The 15,447-nt window shown below is 37.5% G+C and overlaps 4 protein-coding genes across 7 annotated transcripts in view; 2 read left to right on the top strand and 2 right to left on the bottom strand.

Annotated features, from left to right (window-relative positions):
* Positions 1-15,447, top strand: part of LOC135199117 (uncharacterized) — a gene marked incomplete at its 5' end in the record, with an annotated part of 413,213 nt that overhangs the window by 304,783 nt on the left and 92,983 nt on the right. The gene's annotated exons all lie outside the window — the stretch shown is intronic.
* Positions 1-15,447, bottom strand: part of LOC135199560 (uncharacterized) — a 371,126-nt gene that overhangs the window by 250,711 nt on the left and 104,968 nt on the right. The gene's annotated exons all lie outside the window — the stretch shown is intronic.
* Positions 1-15,447, bottom strand: part of LOC135199563 (uncharacterized) — a 118,454-nt gene that overhangs the window by 80,362 nt on the left and 22,645 nt on the right. Inside the window, exon 5 of one of the 4 annotated variants that reach the window (XM_064227727.1) lies at positions 13,757-13,911. The exons of the other annotated variants lie outside the window; for them this stretch is intronic. Within the exon in view, the coding sequence (XP_064083797.1) occupies positions 13,876-13,911 (36 nt within the window). The 3' untranslated portion in view covers positions 13,757-13,875. Of the gene's footprint in view, positions 1-13,756; positions 13,912-15,447 lie in introns of those variants that run through there. 4 annotated transcript variants of the gene reach the window in all.
* On the top strand, positions 880-9,515 carry LOC135199553 (uncharacterized). Its single transcript, XM_064227710.1, has 3 exons — positions 880-1,795; positions 7,789-7,968; positions 8,346-9,515. The coding sequence occupies exons 1-3, from the start codon at positions 1,793-1,795 to the stop codon at positions 8,871-8,873; spliced, it is 711 nt and encodes a 236-aa protein (XP_064083780.1). The 5' UTR covers positions 880-1,792; the 3' UTR covers positions 8,874-9,515.

Here is a 15,447-nt window from a genome sequence, read left to right on the forward strand (position 1 = left end):
TCGCCTATATTTATTATTTACTATGATACATTTCGTTTTCTAATCAAGAGTATTACTGTGGATCCTTCGATATATATATATATATATATATATAATATATATATATATATATATATATATATATATATATATAGATGCTGTTATTGCTGTTCAGTATATCCTATTTGTATAGAGGGTTAAAACACACAAGTAGGCAGCCTGGCGCCTATAGAGTTTCTGTTGCCAAAATCTCCAGGAAATTTACAGAATGAAATACATTCGTATTCCAAACATGGTTGGCATATACGATCGCGCTTTTGTGCTCCGCATGTCTCCGACAGTTCCTGTAAGGAAAGCGTAAAAAATCATGCAACAGTTGAGTTAAATTATTGGTTCTTTACGACGGAAAGCGAAAATACCGGGGGGTAATAATTCAACGTTTAAATGTTGGCCATAAACTCTCTTACATTCTGCCTTGAGTCGTCTACGACCCTTTGTTTGGTCTGCAATAACCTGGTATCACAGCGACAAATACCTTTGGCCTTCGAGCAAAAATAGATCGAGAATAGTGGATATAAACATTGCCCATAAAAATCTTAAGTACATTGTTGAATGTAATTATAAATCTAATCATTCGGAATCATGAAATCGTATGAATGCACGCACAAGTTCAATGCAAGCGTGCATATTGTTTCGGGATGGTCTGATTCTTCTGGAATTTAAAAGTCACTTGATTCAAAATCAAATAGCCCCTCATTCAGGGGGCCATTCAGACACCGCACTTGAGCAAGAGCTGGCCAGCTTTATACAAAGAAACCTAGTGTATAGAACTGAACTGAACTGAATAGTATAGAATTTAGGCCAAAGGCCAAGCACTGGGACTAATGAAGTCATTCAGAGCTGAATCGGATATTGACAGTAAAGGGTTTTTGAAATGTGCAACAGCAGGAAAACCTCCGAGCAGTTGCACTATGAATCAATTGTTAGGAGAGGATGGAAAGTAAGACGGAAGGAAAAGAATATGAAAGCAGGTGAAGTAAAAGGAACGAAAGGGGTTGCAGGAAGGGGGCCAGGTGTATATAGGCCTAGCGACTGGACGCCCTGACTACAAAAGGACAGCTTCCCTCTGTCGTATCCTAAAACTGCAGGTTCTGCTTATTACAACAGCACTCGAATGCCGCCAGCATTGCCTGGCGTCCTTATTTCTCCTTTTAGTAATTTCAAAGAATTATTCTATATGAACTTTGGCGATATACTTTGATCATTCTCGAGAAAGGCTAGTGAGATATTTCACTTCCTTGCCAGGAAAGATTTGCAAAGAAGGGTTTATCTTCCTTGCCATGATAAGCGCTATTTCATCATGATACTCATTATTCTTTGTACCATAAGCAGATGTAATTTGTATTCACTTTAACGAAAGTTCGTACACAGCCAAGATGTGACGCGTATCGCCGTACAAAACTTGTCTAATACGTATCGGGAAAACATAATATATTTCGTAGCGTTATCTTCATCGGTAAGACACTTCGTTTAAATCGGTGTGAAAATTAAAAGGTTACGTTACAGTAACATTGCTTTCAATTCGAATTTAATAATATTTTCCAAATTTATATCCGGATAAAACTAAACAAACACCAACAATATGAATCTATGACCAACGATTTGTTTATCGTAATGTTTATCACTACCGATGCGCTGACTATCAATATTTCGGTGCCATATAAAACTCGGAGGTGATGAACGATTGTACAATCAACACTACCTTGTGGATCCACGGACACTAAGTTGCAGATTTCCGGGTTGAACACTTAATATGGTATGTCACTTGGGGAAGTAGTTGGTGCTCATTTATATTCTCAGTTTTGGTGAAATTGCAAGTATCTCGGCTTAACATTCTCAGCAATGATTTCGGGAATTTGAATAATTGAGAGGATACTCATATATATATATATATATATATATATATATATATATATATATATATATATATAATTTCAATTAAATCTTTGTCCAGAAGTATTCAGAAAAGACCGGAAAACATTGGAAGTGGGCAGAATCAAATTCATTAGAAAATAACAATGAACATACCCAATATAATCCAGCGTAAGATATCAGCTTGTTTGCTCCAATAGAAATTAATTAACTCAAAATAGATATTTTGTTTCTCTGGAAAATTTATAAAGTTTTGTTTACAAAATTTTACGTTGTCAATACAATCTCGTAAATGCTATTTGTAAATGAAGTGGGTTGGCATAACGCTGACTACAAGTTTTTGATTGTATTCTGCAAATATTTTGAAAGCTTCCTTTCATCAAGATGTTTGGGTGATGGCACACTGGTTAGTTTGACCCATGTAACTGAGGTGTTAACGATTTGGTTGTGGTTTATTGTGAAACCAGCATATACGTTATTGCATGCATACATGCAAGTATATATATATATATATATATATATATATATATATATATATATATATATATATATATATATATAGAGAGAGAGAGAGAGAGAGAGAGAGAGAGAGAGAGAGAGAGAGAGAGAGAGAGGAAAGAAAAACTCACTAATGTGCTGGGTTCACCAAAAACGCGAATTATTAAGAAATATCTCGGTTACACAGCGAAAAATCAGTTATAAGTCCGCTTGTGAACCAGCGCGAGAGAGCTGTTATGCATTTTGATACACATGTTTTGACCATAGCTGTTCATTTGACATTTTATCAATCTCGAAATGGCTTAAAGTGAGAGTATATACATGTATATATGTATTATTTTGTAACATTAGGTGCACGCGTAGCGACAGAGATGGTGACATTCATTGAGGTGGTGGTGGTGGCTCTCCTTACTTACTATATATTGAAGACGGAAGACTCCCTGGAAGACGAACCGGTTTTTGTGGGACCTTCGGGGGGTGAGAACTATCTTTTGCAGCAATGTTGTTCGTTTGTGACGTGTTCAGCTTTTCGGTGTCAACAATTCTTTCATCGCTGTTTGTACGTGTAGTACCCAACACGTAGGGATCAATTCTCTAGTGCTACAGCCGGAGAATTTATCCCTAAGTTGAGACAAGGTTTGTCAGTTATGAAATATATACGAAATGATTTAAAATTTGTCATATTTCTTGGGGCGATTCTTGTTTTCATTGTTAAGTAAGACATTCTTGTCAAAAAATAACTTTTCAACTGACTGAGATGAGAACTCCAGGAAAGGAATTTTCTGGCCGAAACTGTAGCTTAGTCACTGCCCTTTACGAACTCTGTCCTCATTGCCAGCGATCGGCGGCAGCTCGAACGTTGATGTTATCGTTAAGATTTGATAAGATTTACTGGCTCTAAATTATATTCGATTCAAGAACACTAAACATTTATTTCCCACCGTTTCATTTGATGTTCTGAACTCGTGAATGCAGCCTGACACGTCCTCATTAATTAATAACGTAGTTTTTTGGTCATTAGAAGCGGTTTCCATAAAAAAATAAAGATGTTTAGATATAAAAGCGTACTGGCAGTTACAGCTTTGTAGACAGAACTTTGCCAAGCCGCTTTGCATGTTTACACAGAAACTCGTTAGCAAAAGCGTCTCGTACTGACATTTCACCACTCGTCTCTATTATTTAGAGACGATATCACTCAACTTGGTTATACTGACACTCATTTGTTCCAGCACATCTCGTACCCCATTGGGTCGGTCGGTCGGTCAGTGCTTCCTGGGTCTCCCGGTCTTCCTGCTTCCAGACTGTTGATTTATACAAACTATATTTTAACCTTCTGTCCTCTGTCTTCTTGGGCAACCCAACCACTTCCGAATACTGTCATCCATCTCTTGGCTTTTGCTTATCAGCTGACAGTTTTTTTTTATCTTTCTTTCATTTTCATTACAGCTCTTCGTATTTGACACAAAAGAGTTCGTCAACAATATATTGTTCGTGTCATTTGTTAACAGTTTACATCCAGGCAGGAGCATTTTTCCTTCTTGATTAATTTTAGTCCCGCTTCTATAACTATTATTATTATTATTATTATTATTATTATTATTATTATTATTATTATTATTATTAATTATTATTCAGTAGATGAAACCAATTTATATGGAAGAAGCCCACAGGGGCCAATGACTTGAAATTCAATCTTCCAAAGAATATGGTGTTCACGAGGAAGAATTAAAAGGAACTAACGTGAGATACAGAAAGAAGAAATCCCGATTATAAAAAGAAATTAATAATGAATAAATAAAAAATTAATTTAAAAAAATTAAATTAATAAATAGATCAGATAGTATTGTTAAAATAAAATTATTTTGTAATAATTTTTGAGACCTTAATTTTGCCTCTGCCGTTAAACTTAAGGAATCTCAGTCCTTGGATGTTAAATGACAAATATAATTATAATTCTTACCATCTTGTGGTTTATCCTATATTCTATTGATCAAGCACTGATTTTTTATGGCTGTGTTTCCTTACTGTTAACAAAACTGATCATGGAAATGATTAAGACTAAGAATGAATGAAAACGTCCGTTACAAGTGACAATGCAAACTGAAGTTCCTAGATAATCTCATATTTCATATAGAACTACTACTGTAGCTGAACGATAATAAAAAAACAACTTGAAATCCAACAGCCTTTACCACACTCATACCTAGACAGAGTCGCATAGATATATCCTGGTTCAGTTGTGATACAGGACACACCACACAAATAGGTATTATCATGAACACGCTTTTAAGTATTTGCAAAGTAGTATAATCTATGATCGGAAAACTTATAACATTCGTAAATCACCAACAAGGCCAGGAGGAAGAAATTTGAGCACATACATTAGTAACCAAATCTACGTGATTTTTCCTTGTCTGTCGATAGTGATTTAACGATATTTAACCGCTGATATGTGTCCAGTTTATGATTTATCAGTGCGTCGAAAGAAAACGTAGGCATACGTGCGTCTCAAGAAGAAAACGAACGAGGAATGTCAATTGGGTGACTATACTAATTGTACTGACTGTTCGAAGTGCATTTGTATGAATATCATACTTAGCATATATGTATAATACTGCCTGTTCGAAGTGAATATATAAATAGCATACTTTTAACATATGTTTACAGCACTGTCAGTTCGAAGTGCATATATAAATAGCATTCTTACTATAAATATACTATGTAGTATAGTACTGCCCGTTCGAAGTGCTTACCTATGTGAATTATCATACTAGTAAATTATATGTATAGTGCTGCCTGTTCGAAGAGCATAGATGAATTTGGAAAGCTTGCAATGAGTAACAAAGATCTCTCATACCTGCTGGAGCACTCTAATAACAGAATTCCAGCTAATAAAAGGAGCCCATAAAATCACCAAAATGTAGAGAGGAAAGTACTAGATTTCAGAGACTGCGGTCTCTCTCTTCAGGTATATGAATGAAAAAAGTTTACAGAAAAGGTGGTATTTATACCAAGAGATCCGTCCACAAGTAAGCCAATTTAGGTCACCCCCGCTGATAATCTTCCTTTAATCTTCTTAAGCGTTGGTTGAATAAAAACTCCGTCGATGACATCCGAAATCCTCGCTCCTTTTAAGATGTTCATTACCTGCTTCTCTTTTATTAAGGCCGATTCCATCATTTGACTCTTGTACCGGCAGTTGCTGCTATAAATTACACGTGACAAATTCCAGTTTATTCTATGGTTATGTAATTAATCCTAAATTACCCTACTTTTATGGCCTTCCCAAAACTCACAAAGACAATCTTCCATTCAGACCCATCGTTTCATGCGCCGGAGCTTTCAATTACAAAATTTCTAAATGGTTAGCTGGCCTCCTTTCTCCTTTTTTAGGCACTTTTTCTCCCAGTCACATCAAACATTCGGAAGATTTTTGTCACAAATTCAGAGAAGCACATATACCACTTCACAACATAAAACTTTTAAGCCTTGACGTAGACTCCCTATTCACAAAAGTACCAGTACAGGACGTTCTTCAGTTTTTAAGGGAAAAATTATCCCCCTATTCAGATAATTTCCCATTGGCGCTTGACAAAATAATAAAGTTAGTTGAATTATGTGCATCTAATAACGTATTTTCATTCGGGGAATCATTCTACAAGCAAAAATTTGGGTGTAGTATGGGTAGTCCTTTAAGTCCCGTTTTAGCCAATCTGTACATGGAGTACTTTGAAACTACAGTAATAAATGCAATAAAACCCAAAAACATGCTGTGGATGAGATACGTGGATGATATTCTAACATTTTGGGATGATAGGTGGGGTAATTTTAATGAATTGCTCTCAAAATTAAACGCATTAGTGCCCAGCATCAAATTTAAAGTTGAATGGGAAACAGACAATAAAATTCCTTTTCTTGATGTTTTAATAATCAGAGACACGACAGAATACAAATTTACCATATACAGAAAACCAACGTTCTCACTTTCCTACATTCACTACTTTAGCTATCACGACATTACTATCATTATCCCCTAAAACCTGGGAAAGCACAACATTTCAACTACTCTGTATCGGTACTGAAATATAGTTTCCAAATAAACTGGTGCATCCAGTTTGGTATTTGGTGGAAAATTGCCATATGGCCCAGAAACTGACATGCCTTGGGTAATTTGACTTGTCTTTAGCCTAGTGGGGATATAAATGAGAGACTCTCACAGTCGGAGGATTTGGTCTAGAAAGTCGACCATCAATTATGTCGAAGATTTCGAAAAAAACAAAACGTTCATGAATTTAATTCATGAAATGCGTACTAGCCTTTTTGTCTGGCTTTAACTATGGTAATTGTATAACAGAAGTGTCAGCGCAAAACATTAAAATAACTATTAGCCAGCGAAAGTTCCAATTTGCCTATGAAATTGCCGTTTATATTCTTAGAATATCAGTATAATATATTGTCAGTCATCCTTTATCTAAGCTGTTTCACACCATTGCACAGGAACACAGAATGTCCTTTTTTCGATGAGTGAAAGATATATCGTCAAAGAAATATGGCGTCAATGTGCATAACATTTATTCTCTCTCTCTCTCTCTCTCTCTCTCTCTCTCTCTAATATTCAACGGTCTTATATTCACCCTCCGTTGACTAAGAATCTATATCCAACGGCAGTGATTATTACACCCCATCCAAGACAGCCTTCGTTACCTAAGCCAGCCGCAATAAACGTAAAAAAAGATTTAAAAAAATAGACAAAACAGAAAGCAAAAGACTCATCCTTACCAGAGGTTTTGAACAAAATTCTCAACACTGCCCAAGCTGCATCTCTGTGCGCTCTTAACGTGAAGTCCCTGTTAAGATGGTGTTTAGTACAGTTATATAGGATCTCTCAGTATTCGAAGGTTTTCTAAAATAAAACGAGTAAAAACTTCGCTTCGGCACAAGAAAGTTTTCTGTACAGCGTATGAAACACTCGATGTGCTGCAGTATGATACCCTCAGCTACGACCAGGCAGCACTCGGAATTGGACTTGGCGGAGCCAGACGCATGTGCCATGGTTAACCTTGAATAAAATAAAAACCACTGAGGCTAGAGAGCTGGAATTTGGTATGTTTGATGATTGGAGGGTGGATGATCAACATACCAATTTGCAGCCCTCTAGTCTCGGTAGTTTTTAAGATCTCAGGGCGGACAGACAAAGTCATGTTAATAATTTCCTTTTAGAGAAAACTAAAATCATTACTTTTGAAGTTGTCACTGTGTACGTGCATTCAGCTCCTGACCTTAACATACATTACGATTGTGGGGTACGGGTACCCAAGGGCATAAGGAAGAGATCAACGCAGATAAGCTCATTTTTAACTTCTTTGTTGTCTAAAAAAGGGCGACATCGTGCTGCAGATGGGAGAGGATATAAGACTCTTAGCAGAACAAGAGCTGCTCTTTGCTGTTCAGCGTGGACGAGGTCAGGTTTCCTGCGCCAAGATTTCTTATCGGGGGAATCACCTCTACTTGCATTGCCTCTTGAACAAACTTCCTCCTCAGAATGCCCGCACCATCGGGGTATGTGTCTTTTACTTGTCTTGACTCGGGTTTTATAGTTGTAATGTACATATCGGGACAAATATAATGTTTTCTTGCTACCTACAATTCTTATATTTATGGTTAGTTATTTCTTTGTAATTTCTGTAGATAGTAAAACACAACTATTTGATTTTGAGCTTAAACATAGAACAAAGTATACAACATGAAGTTCACTTTGGAAGAACTGAGGAACCGTTAATACCATAATATTATATTTTAGGTTCCCTTTAATTATATATATAAAAAAATCTTTGGAAAACTCTTCTTGGTAATATTTTTCATTAAGAGAGATTTATCCTAGAGCGAATGATTCTGTAGAAATAGATATGAACCAACGCACTCATTTCTCATTGCAGTATAAAGAGCTGATGTCCCTGAAAGAAAAATCGATGCTGTCTTTTCTCGAGATCGGATCCAAGGAAAAGGTCTTGGGAAAAGTTCACATTAGGCTTCTGCCAGACAATCCCAGGGCAAAGAACTTCGCTCTGTTGTGCTCAGGGATGAAGGAAGTTTCCTACATTAATTCCAAACTGCTCGAGACCTGGGGCAAGGGTCAAAACAGGGAGCACATCAGGGGAGGAGATTACGCGAGGAACACAGGAGAAGGAGGGGCACCTTTGGTCCCTGTCCCTATGGAAAACGAGAAGAAGAGCGACCCCTGGAGAGCTGGGAGTGTCTGGGGGAAGCGGGCAGAAACCTCGGCTTCGCAGTTCTACATCAGCACCAGAGACGATCCAGGCGAGATGATCAAGGGGCTCTTCGGGAGGGTGGAGGACGGCCTCCAAGTTGTGAAGGAGGCGATCCAGTCTTTCGATGACATAAGGCAACTTAAGATAACCGACTGCGGTTTCGTCTTTCATCCGTCTAGTCATTCTGAGTCATGAATATGTTTCGTTGCGTTTCCGGGATATTTTTGTTTGAGCAAAACTCGTATCGTGATGGCATACTTTCAGGGAACGATGTTACTATTCTTAGAGGGAAAATGGTTAGTCCCTGACATGCCATAATATAAAGAATATTCGAATGAGTCTTTGGTAAAAAAAATATGTTAGTTCATTATAAGACATTGAAAGTTGGATGATAATGTCATCTGCCCTAAATATACCTTAGATATATCTAGGAACTGATGACGTTACTCCACAATACTTAAAGCAGCGAGTTATTTAAACAACGAAACTAGAATTGTCTAACCCACGGTTTCCAACCTTTTTTGTTTTTTTTGGCCATGCCCCCTTAATCACTTCTAAGATCCTGATGGCCCCCTGTTATGATATACACTTCTTATATATTCACGTGGAGGAATCCTGAAAGGCCCTCAAATTGGTTTAAACAGTCTCGAATTCTCCGCCCCCCCCCCCCCCCCCATTGAAAATCAAATGACCCCCTGGTGGGCGTACACTCCACATAGGTAACCACTGCTATCCCAGAATCTACTCTCCAGAGAGACTTAAGGAAGAATGGCAGATGCATGGGGGAGGACCCCGGTCAAGAGAGGCTTAGGGAAGAATGCAGATGCAAAAGGGCGAGGGGGGCAGTGAGGGTGGAGAGGGGGAGGACTCCAGGACATAAAGGCTCCCTATGCATATATACATATTAGCTATGTTAATGAATTATGCTCTCTTAAACTCGAGCGTCTATACTGTAGGATTGGTTTACTTTCTCGTTGACTTTTATGTATGCATCTAACCTTCTTTTGTTGGTATATTAGGCTGGCTTTCTTATTAAATTGATATTGTCCAAGTGTACAAATCACTCTGTCTCTGTGTGTGCATATAGGCAGGTAAGGGTTTCATGCCGCCGTTGTGGTTCAGGTAGCTCTGAAAATGAGACAATTAGTTAAGCCTAATGCACACTGTTACACACTGTTGGGTCAGAGATAACAGATGCTCGAATATCGATATTTAGTCTGTTTTTCCCAAAAGTCTAAAACGCTGAAATAAGTTGTAATACGCACCTTTGATTATAATGCTTTTGTTGTCTTGAAGTATTTCACGTTAAAGAAAATCAGGTTTTGAGAATAATTTTGTATTTAATTTACAAATCGTATGAGTCAGATTTGACGTACTTTTCTAAAAGCAAGAGTCCTTTTTAACATAAGGTCAGCCTGGTTTAGAAACGACAGCACCAATGTGATCAAAGTTAGTGACTAATTTCTGTATCTAATCCAGGATTGTCAGAACATTATAAAAATCATCTGAAGTTTCCTTATCGCTTTGATATTTAAAAAACTGGCCTAGATAAGCGATTGCAGGAAAAGAACACAAGATGATAAGATCCGGAACAGTGTTGCCACTGAATGTTTTGGTCCAACTGGATGTCTGAATTCAAATCACTCATGATTTGGAATTTGCATCCTATTATTTGTCTTTAATCCAATAAAATTCTGCTTTTTTGACATATATTAATATAAGATAATTTTGTACCATTTCAATCAAATTATAGAATACCTGTTTTTTATATGTATATAAAACGTATCACAACTGGACGCTGAATGTAAATGTTTTGGGTGAAGGAGTACAAGGTCAAAGTTTATTACTTCCTTTATTTCCCTCGCAAATATAATATGGATATAATCGTTGCAATTGACAACCAGTATAAAAATATTTTCTGCGCTATTGTTCGGAGTCTTTGACAAGACTGCCATTTTGTACATAGCCTTTTCTTCATATTTGGTCGAGCAGTTTCTGTACATCCGTCAAAAAACTCTCTGCTTGAATCTTAGACAGCTCGAGCAACTGTGACAGATAAACAAACTCAGGTTTTTTTTTTTTTATTTGCAATTTTCATGTTCCACCCTTTTGATTTCATGGCTAGCCGTATAGCGTATAGTACAATATCATTAAGTAAAGAAAACTGATTGATGCATTTTACCGCCATTTATTCAGACAAAGGAAGAAAAAATATAAAGGATTTCAAATTAGCTTAATGAGGACAAATCTTTACTGCTGGTTAGGCACAGTTTATTGCAGTGATTTTTATTATAATTTCCTTTTAACATAATTTTATACAAATAAGATCCGAATGGGTCTTTTATTTTTGTCCTCACCGAGTTGCAGTAGGAGAGACATGACACAGCCACCCACCCCCTGCAAATCATTTTCCCCACCCTGGGTAAGGGCCAGGTAGGTAGTGAAACGGGTGGGTAGGGGAGATATCCACCCTCCTCCTGCAAACCTGTTTGTCCACTTCGGGTGGGGGAGGGTAGGTAGGGGATCGGGTGGGTAGGGGAGATATCCACCCTCCTCCTCAAACCTGTTTTTCCGCCTTGGGTGGGGCTGGGTAGGTAGGGGATCGGGTGGGTGGGGTAGACATCAGTGCCGGGTTCCAGCTCGCGTAATGGTTCGTGCCTTATATAATGTTGCCAGATTATGGTAAAAATGACATCAAAATATACTTCCAGAATTATAAAGGGAAAGGGAATTATAAGGGAATTCCCAAAGGAAGGATTTTTTGATACAATGCCTGTAAATTTCCATTCTAAATTATGTAGTGAACCAGATACGCAAAGTTATCTGAGGGCATTTCATGTCTGCTTGATGGCATTATTATTTCGTTTTTTCTGGACAGCAGTTTGAACATGTTTTTTATTGTCATTAAAAGGACTAGAAAAGAATTATGCTGATTTCTTATTATCTCTTTTCCCCTCATTATTTAAAGAAAGTTCCGTGAATGCTTTGAAAAATTGGAGTTCCCTTTCGTCGAGTTTCATAGACTACAGTGAAACTCTTGGATTCCTGTATCCTCTTCGAAAGCTCTCCCATTATGCAAACAGAACACACACACGCACACACGCACGCCTGAAGACAACTGCATCAGTATTCCTGCAAGTATGTACTGTATGATATTCTCGACCTAAATCTCAAAATGCGTACAAAATCCTATTTCTTTTCATTTATCTGTAACGAGTAATATCCTGGAGACATGCTCCATCTTCACCTCGTCTCCAGACTGCTTTACTAATACACGCTTGCGTAGCATACTTCTGAAGGAACAATTGGCATATCGAAGATTCTTTCACTGTTGTCAGAAGGACTTAAAAAATTAGATATCCGATGTCTCTTATCGTTCCCAAGCTTGTCTGTTTACTCTATCAGGGATAGGAAGTATTTTGTGGATCCTATTATTCAGGGCTTTCTGAGGGAACGTATTCTGTTTTCTTAACGAAATTTGTTCAGACGTTCTGTATTCAGAGCGAAGAAAATAGTCTTTCCTCCGCGTCCAGCCAAAGACAAAACCGCTTTCACTCGTGTTAGAGAAAGCCGTCAAGGAATGTGAAGAAAAGATGTCAGTTCGACTTCTTAGGTCCACATTTCCTATTAGATAATATGTAAAACCAGGCTTTGTCAAATATTTTCCCATTAATGCTATATAATACATATATATATAAGATATATATATATATATATATATATATATATATATATATATATATATATATATTTAGGTGGCGGTCAAAGTTCAGTGATAAAGCAATGGGCTCGCAAGGTCGATGACCACCATTCATTTATACATATATATATATATATACATATATATATATATATTATATATATATATATATATATATATATATATATATATATATATATATTTATATATGTGTGTGTGTGTGTGTGTGTGTGTGTATGTATGTGTCTATATGTGTCTGTCTGAGAGAGAGACAGAGACAGAGAGCGAATTAGAAGAACAGGTAATTCAAGTCCTTCAATATTACAATACTATTTAATGTATTTCTTTCATATCCGTCACAAACAGCAAAGGGAGAAATTTCCCTAAAAATTAAATCTCACGGGCATTTCCAAGGACGAAATAATATGCGGTAATCTCAAAAGCATTTATTTGACGAATAACTGATGTATCGAACAATTTTTCGGAAACGTTGACAAGAATCGCCAATAATAATGCAAGATGCTTAATGTTCGGAAATGTCTAGATGATGTTGCGTGTAAAGGTAAAACACTAGAACGTTTGGCAAAGGTCCAGCAGAAGAAAACTTTAGCGAAAGATAAACGAGAGTTTAGCTCAAGGCAAGGTTCAGACAAAAGGAACCTTTAGCTGCCGGAAAGGCTGAGATAAAAGGAACTATTTTCCGAATGCGAGGTTGAGTTAAAAGGAACCTTTAGCTGAAGGCAAGGGTGAGACAAAAGGAACCTTTAGCTGAAGGCAAGGCTGAGACAAAAGAAACCTTTAGCTGAAGGCAAGGCTGAGACAAAAGGAACCTTTAGCTGAAGGCAAGGGTGAGACAAAAGGAACCTTTAGCTGAAGGCAAGGCTGAGACAAAAGGAACCTTTAGCTGAAGGCAAGGCTGAGACAAAAGGAACCTTTAGCTGAAGGCAAGGCTGAGACAAAAGGAACCTTTAACTGAAGACAAGGCTGAGACAAAAGGAACCTTTAGCTGAAGGCAAGGCTGAGACAAAAGGAACCTTTAGTTGCATGCAAGGTTAAAAAGGAATCTTTAGCTGAAGGTAAAAGTGTCAAAAAAAACAAACAAATCCCTAGCTGAAAGGAAGTGTGACTAAAGAAAGTAGCGGGAAGTCAAAAGAAAGATTCAGTGGAAGATGAAGGTGGGACAATCGAAAGTTTCAGCCGAGGGTAAGACAACACAAACCTTTGTGAATGTTAATGGTAAGATAAACAGGAGCCATTGGCTGAAGTAAGGGTAAAGCAGACGAATGTTGAATTTAAAGCTGAGACAAAAGATTAATTTAGCTGAAGGCAAGGAAGGGTAAGGCAAATAATATTTCAGTTGACTGTGAGGAAAGACAAAAGACAGCTTTATTAGGTCATTCTACATCACGAAAGTCATGTTACAATCTCAAAGACTGTGAATCGACTTGAAACATCTCATGCCAAGTATAACATGGACGGGATGATCCTTCAGACCTCCTACCTGGAGCTGTCGCAGGTGTTGACGCCGGGACGCTGCAAAAAATGAATATGCACAATAACTCTCACATTTTTCAAAGAATGAACCTGAAAATGGATGAAATTTCAAGAGAGCAGATGAATGAAACTGCAGTCAGATGAGGAACTTTAACACCGAAACAAAGCTTACATTTTTCTTTCTTCCTTCAGATTTGAGTGGGAATCTCACCCAACCACGATTTCTTTCCTTCGGAGAATGCAATTCATTGTACTCGTAACGAACCGGTTAACGACTTTCATTGGTGACACAGAAAGGCAAATTTTGTGATTTTCAGATCACTCCTCTGTAATGAATTTGATTGATTGGGTTGTAGCAGAATTGATATTTTCCTCTTATGGCCACCTGGAAAAGAGGATGAATCATTCACCAATGAATCGCTGTTTTGATTCACCGCAGCTGACCGATGAATCATTTAAAGTTGAATAACCTATTCGAGAGCGGAGAAAAGAAGGAATGACAGCGAAACGGCCATACACGACCAAAGAAACTCAGGCCAGAGAGAGAGAGAGGCGAAACAGAGGTATTTTCATTCAAAGTGGGAGATAGGACAGCATCTAGAATTTCGAACCCTGAATTTTCAGATATCAGAATACACGTATCAAAATACAAGATTCCCATCGAAAAGAGCCAATTTTCCATTATTGGCATTACCAACCAATCTACATACTTGACTACTCTTGAGTCGTTATATATAAAGCACCTGTCTCCCGCGTTGAATGCAAATGCCTCTGCCGCTCCTCTCTCTCTCTCTCTCTCTATCTCTCTCTCTCTCTCTCTTTCTCTCTGGCCTGAGTTAATTTGGGTGTGTGTGGCCCGTTTCGCTGTCATTCCTTCTTTTCTCTGCTCTCGAATAGATTATTATCAATTTAAATTTTTTTATTTTTATTTTTTTTATCTTTTCCTCCTTGTTTTAGTTTAGATTTTGTAACTTTTTTTATTTTTTTATGTGTGATTTAATGAATATGATGTATTTTGCTTATATTATTATTAATTGGAGACTGAGGATGTGCTGACGTCAGCATGAAACGTCTCGTATCGTAATAAACTATGACCCTTTTCCTGCTGGTTTATATTGGGGCTTCCTTTCACATATATATATATATATATATATATATATATATATATATAATATATATATATATATATAAACCCACCCTGTGGTAGAGGTGTAAGAATACTACCACCGTAGGTCCTGCGTGTCATAAAAGGTGACTACAAGGACAGCTGCTGCCTTGTGCAGTGTTACTCTTTCAGTAAAAGACTAGGCCCAAGGCCAGTAACTGTGGAAACTGCTGGCTTGCAGGTGGACTTTTTAGTCAAAGGCGAGGCCACCGCCAGTAGCTGTGGTTGATGACAGCATGGGCATGCAGTCGTATAAACCCCTTTGCCAAATAAGAAACCATGCCTGATGTTGTAAGGAAAGGCACATCAGGTAACCGACCCCTTTGTGTAGGGATAACGGTGGGAAAGAAGATATATATATATATTATATATATATATATATATATATATATATATATATATATATATAT

This window comes from Macrobrachium nipponense, chromosome 25, assembly GCF_015104395.2.
Source record: "Macrobrachium nipponense isolate FS-2020 chromosome 25, ASM1510439v2, whole genome shotgun sequence".
Classification (NCBI taxonomy): domain Eukaryota; kingdom Metazoa; phylum Arthropoda; class Malacostraca; order Decapoda; family Palaemonidae; genus Macrobrachium; species Macrobrachium nipponense.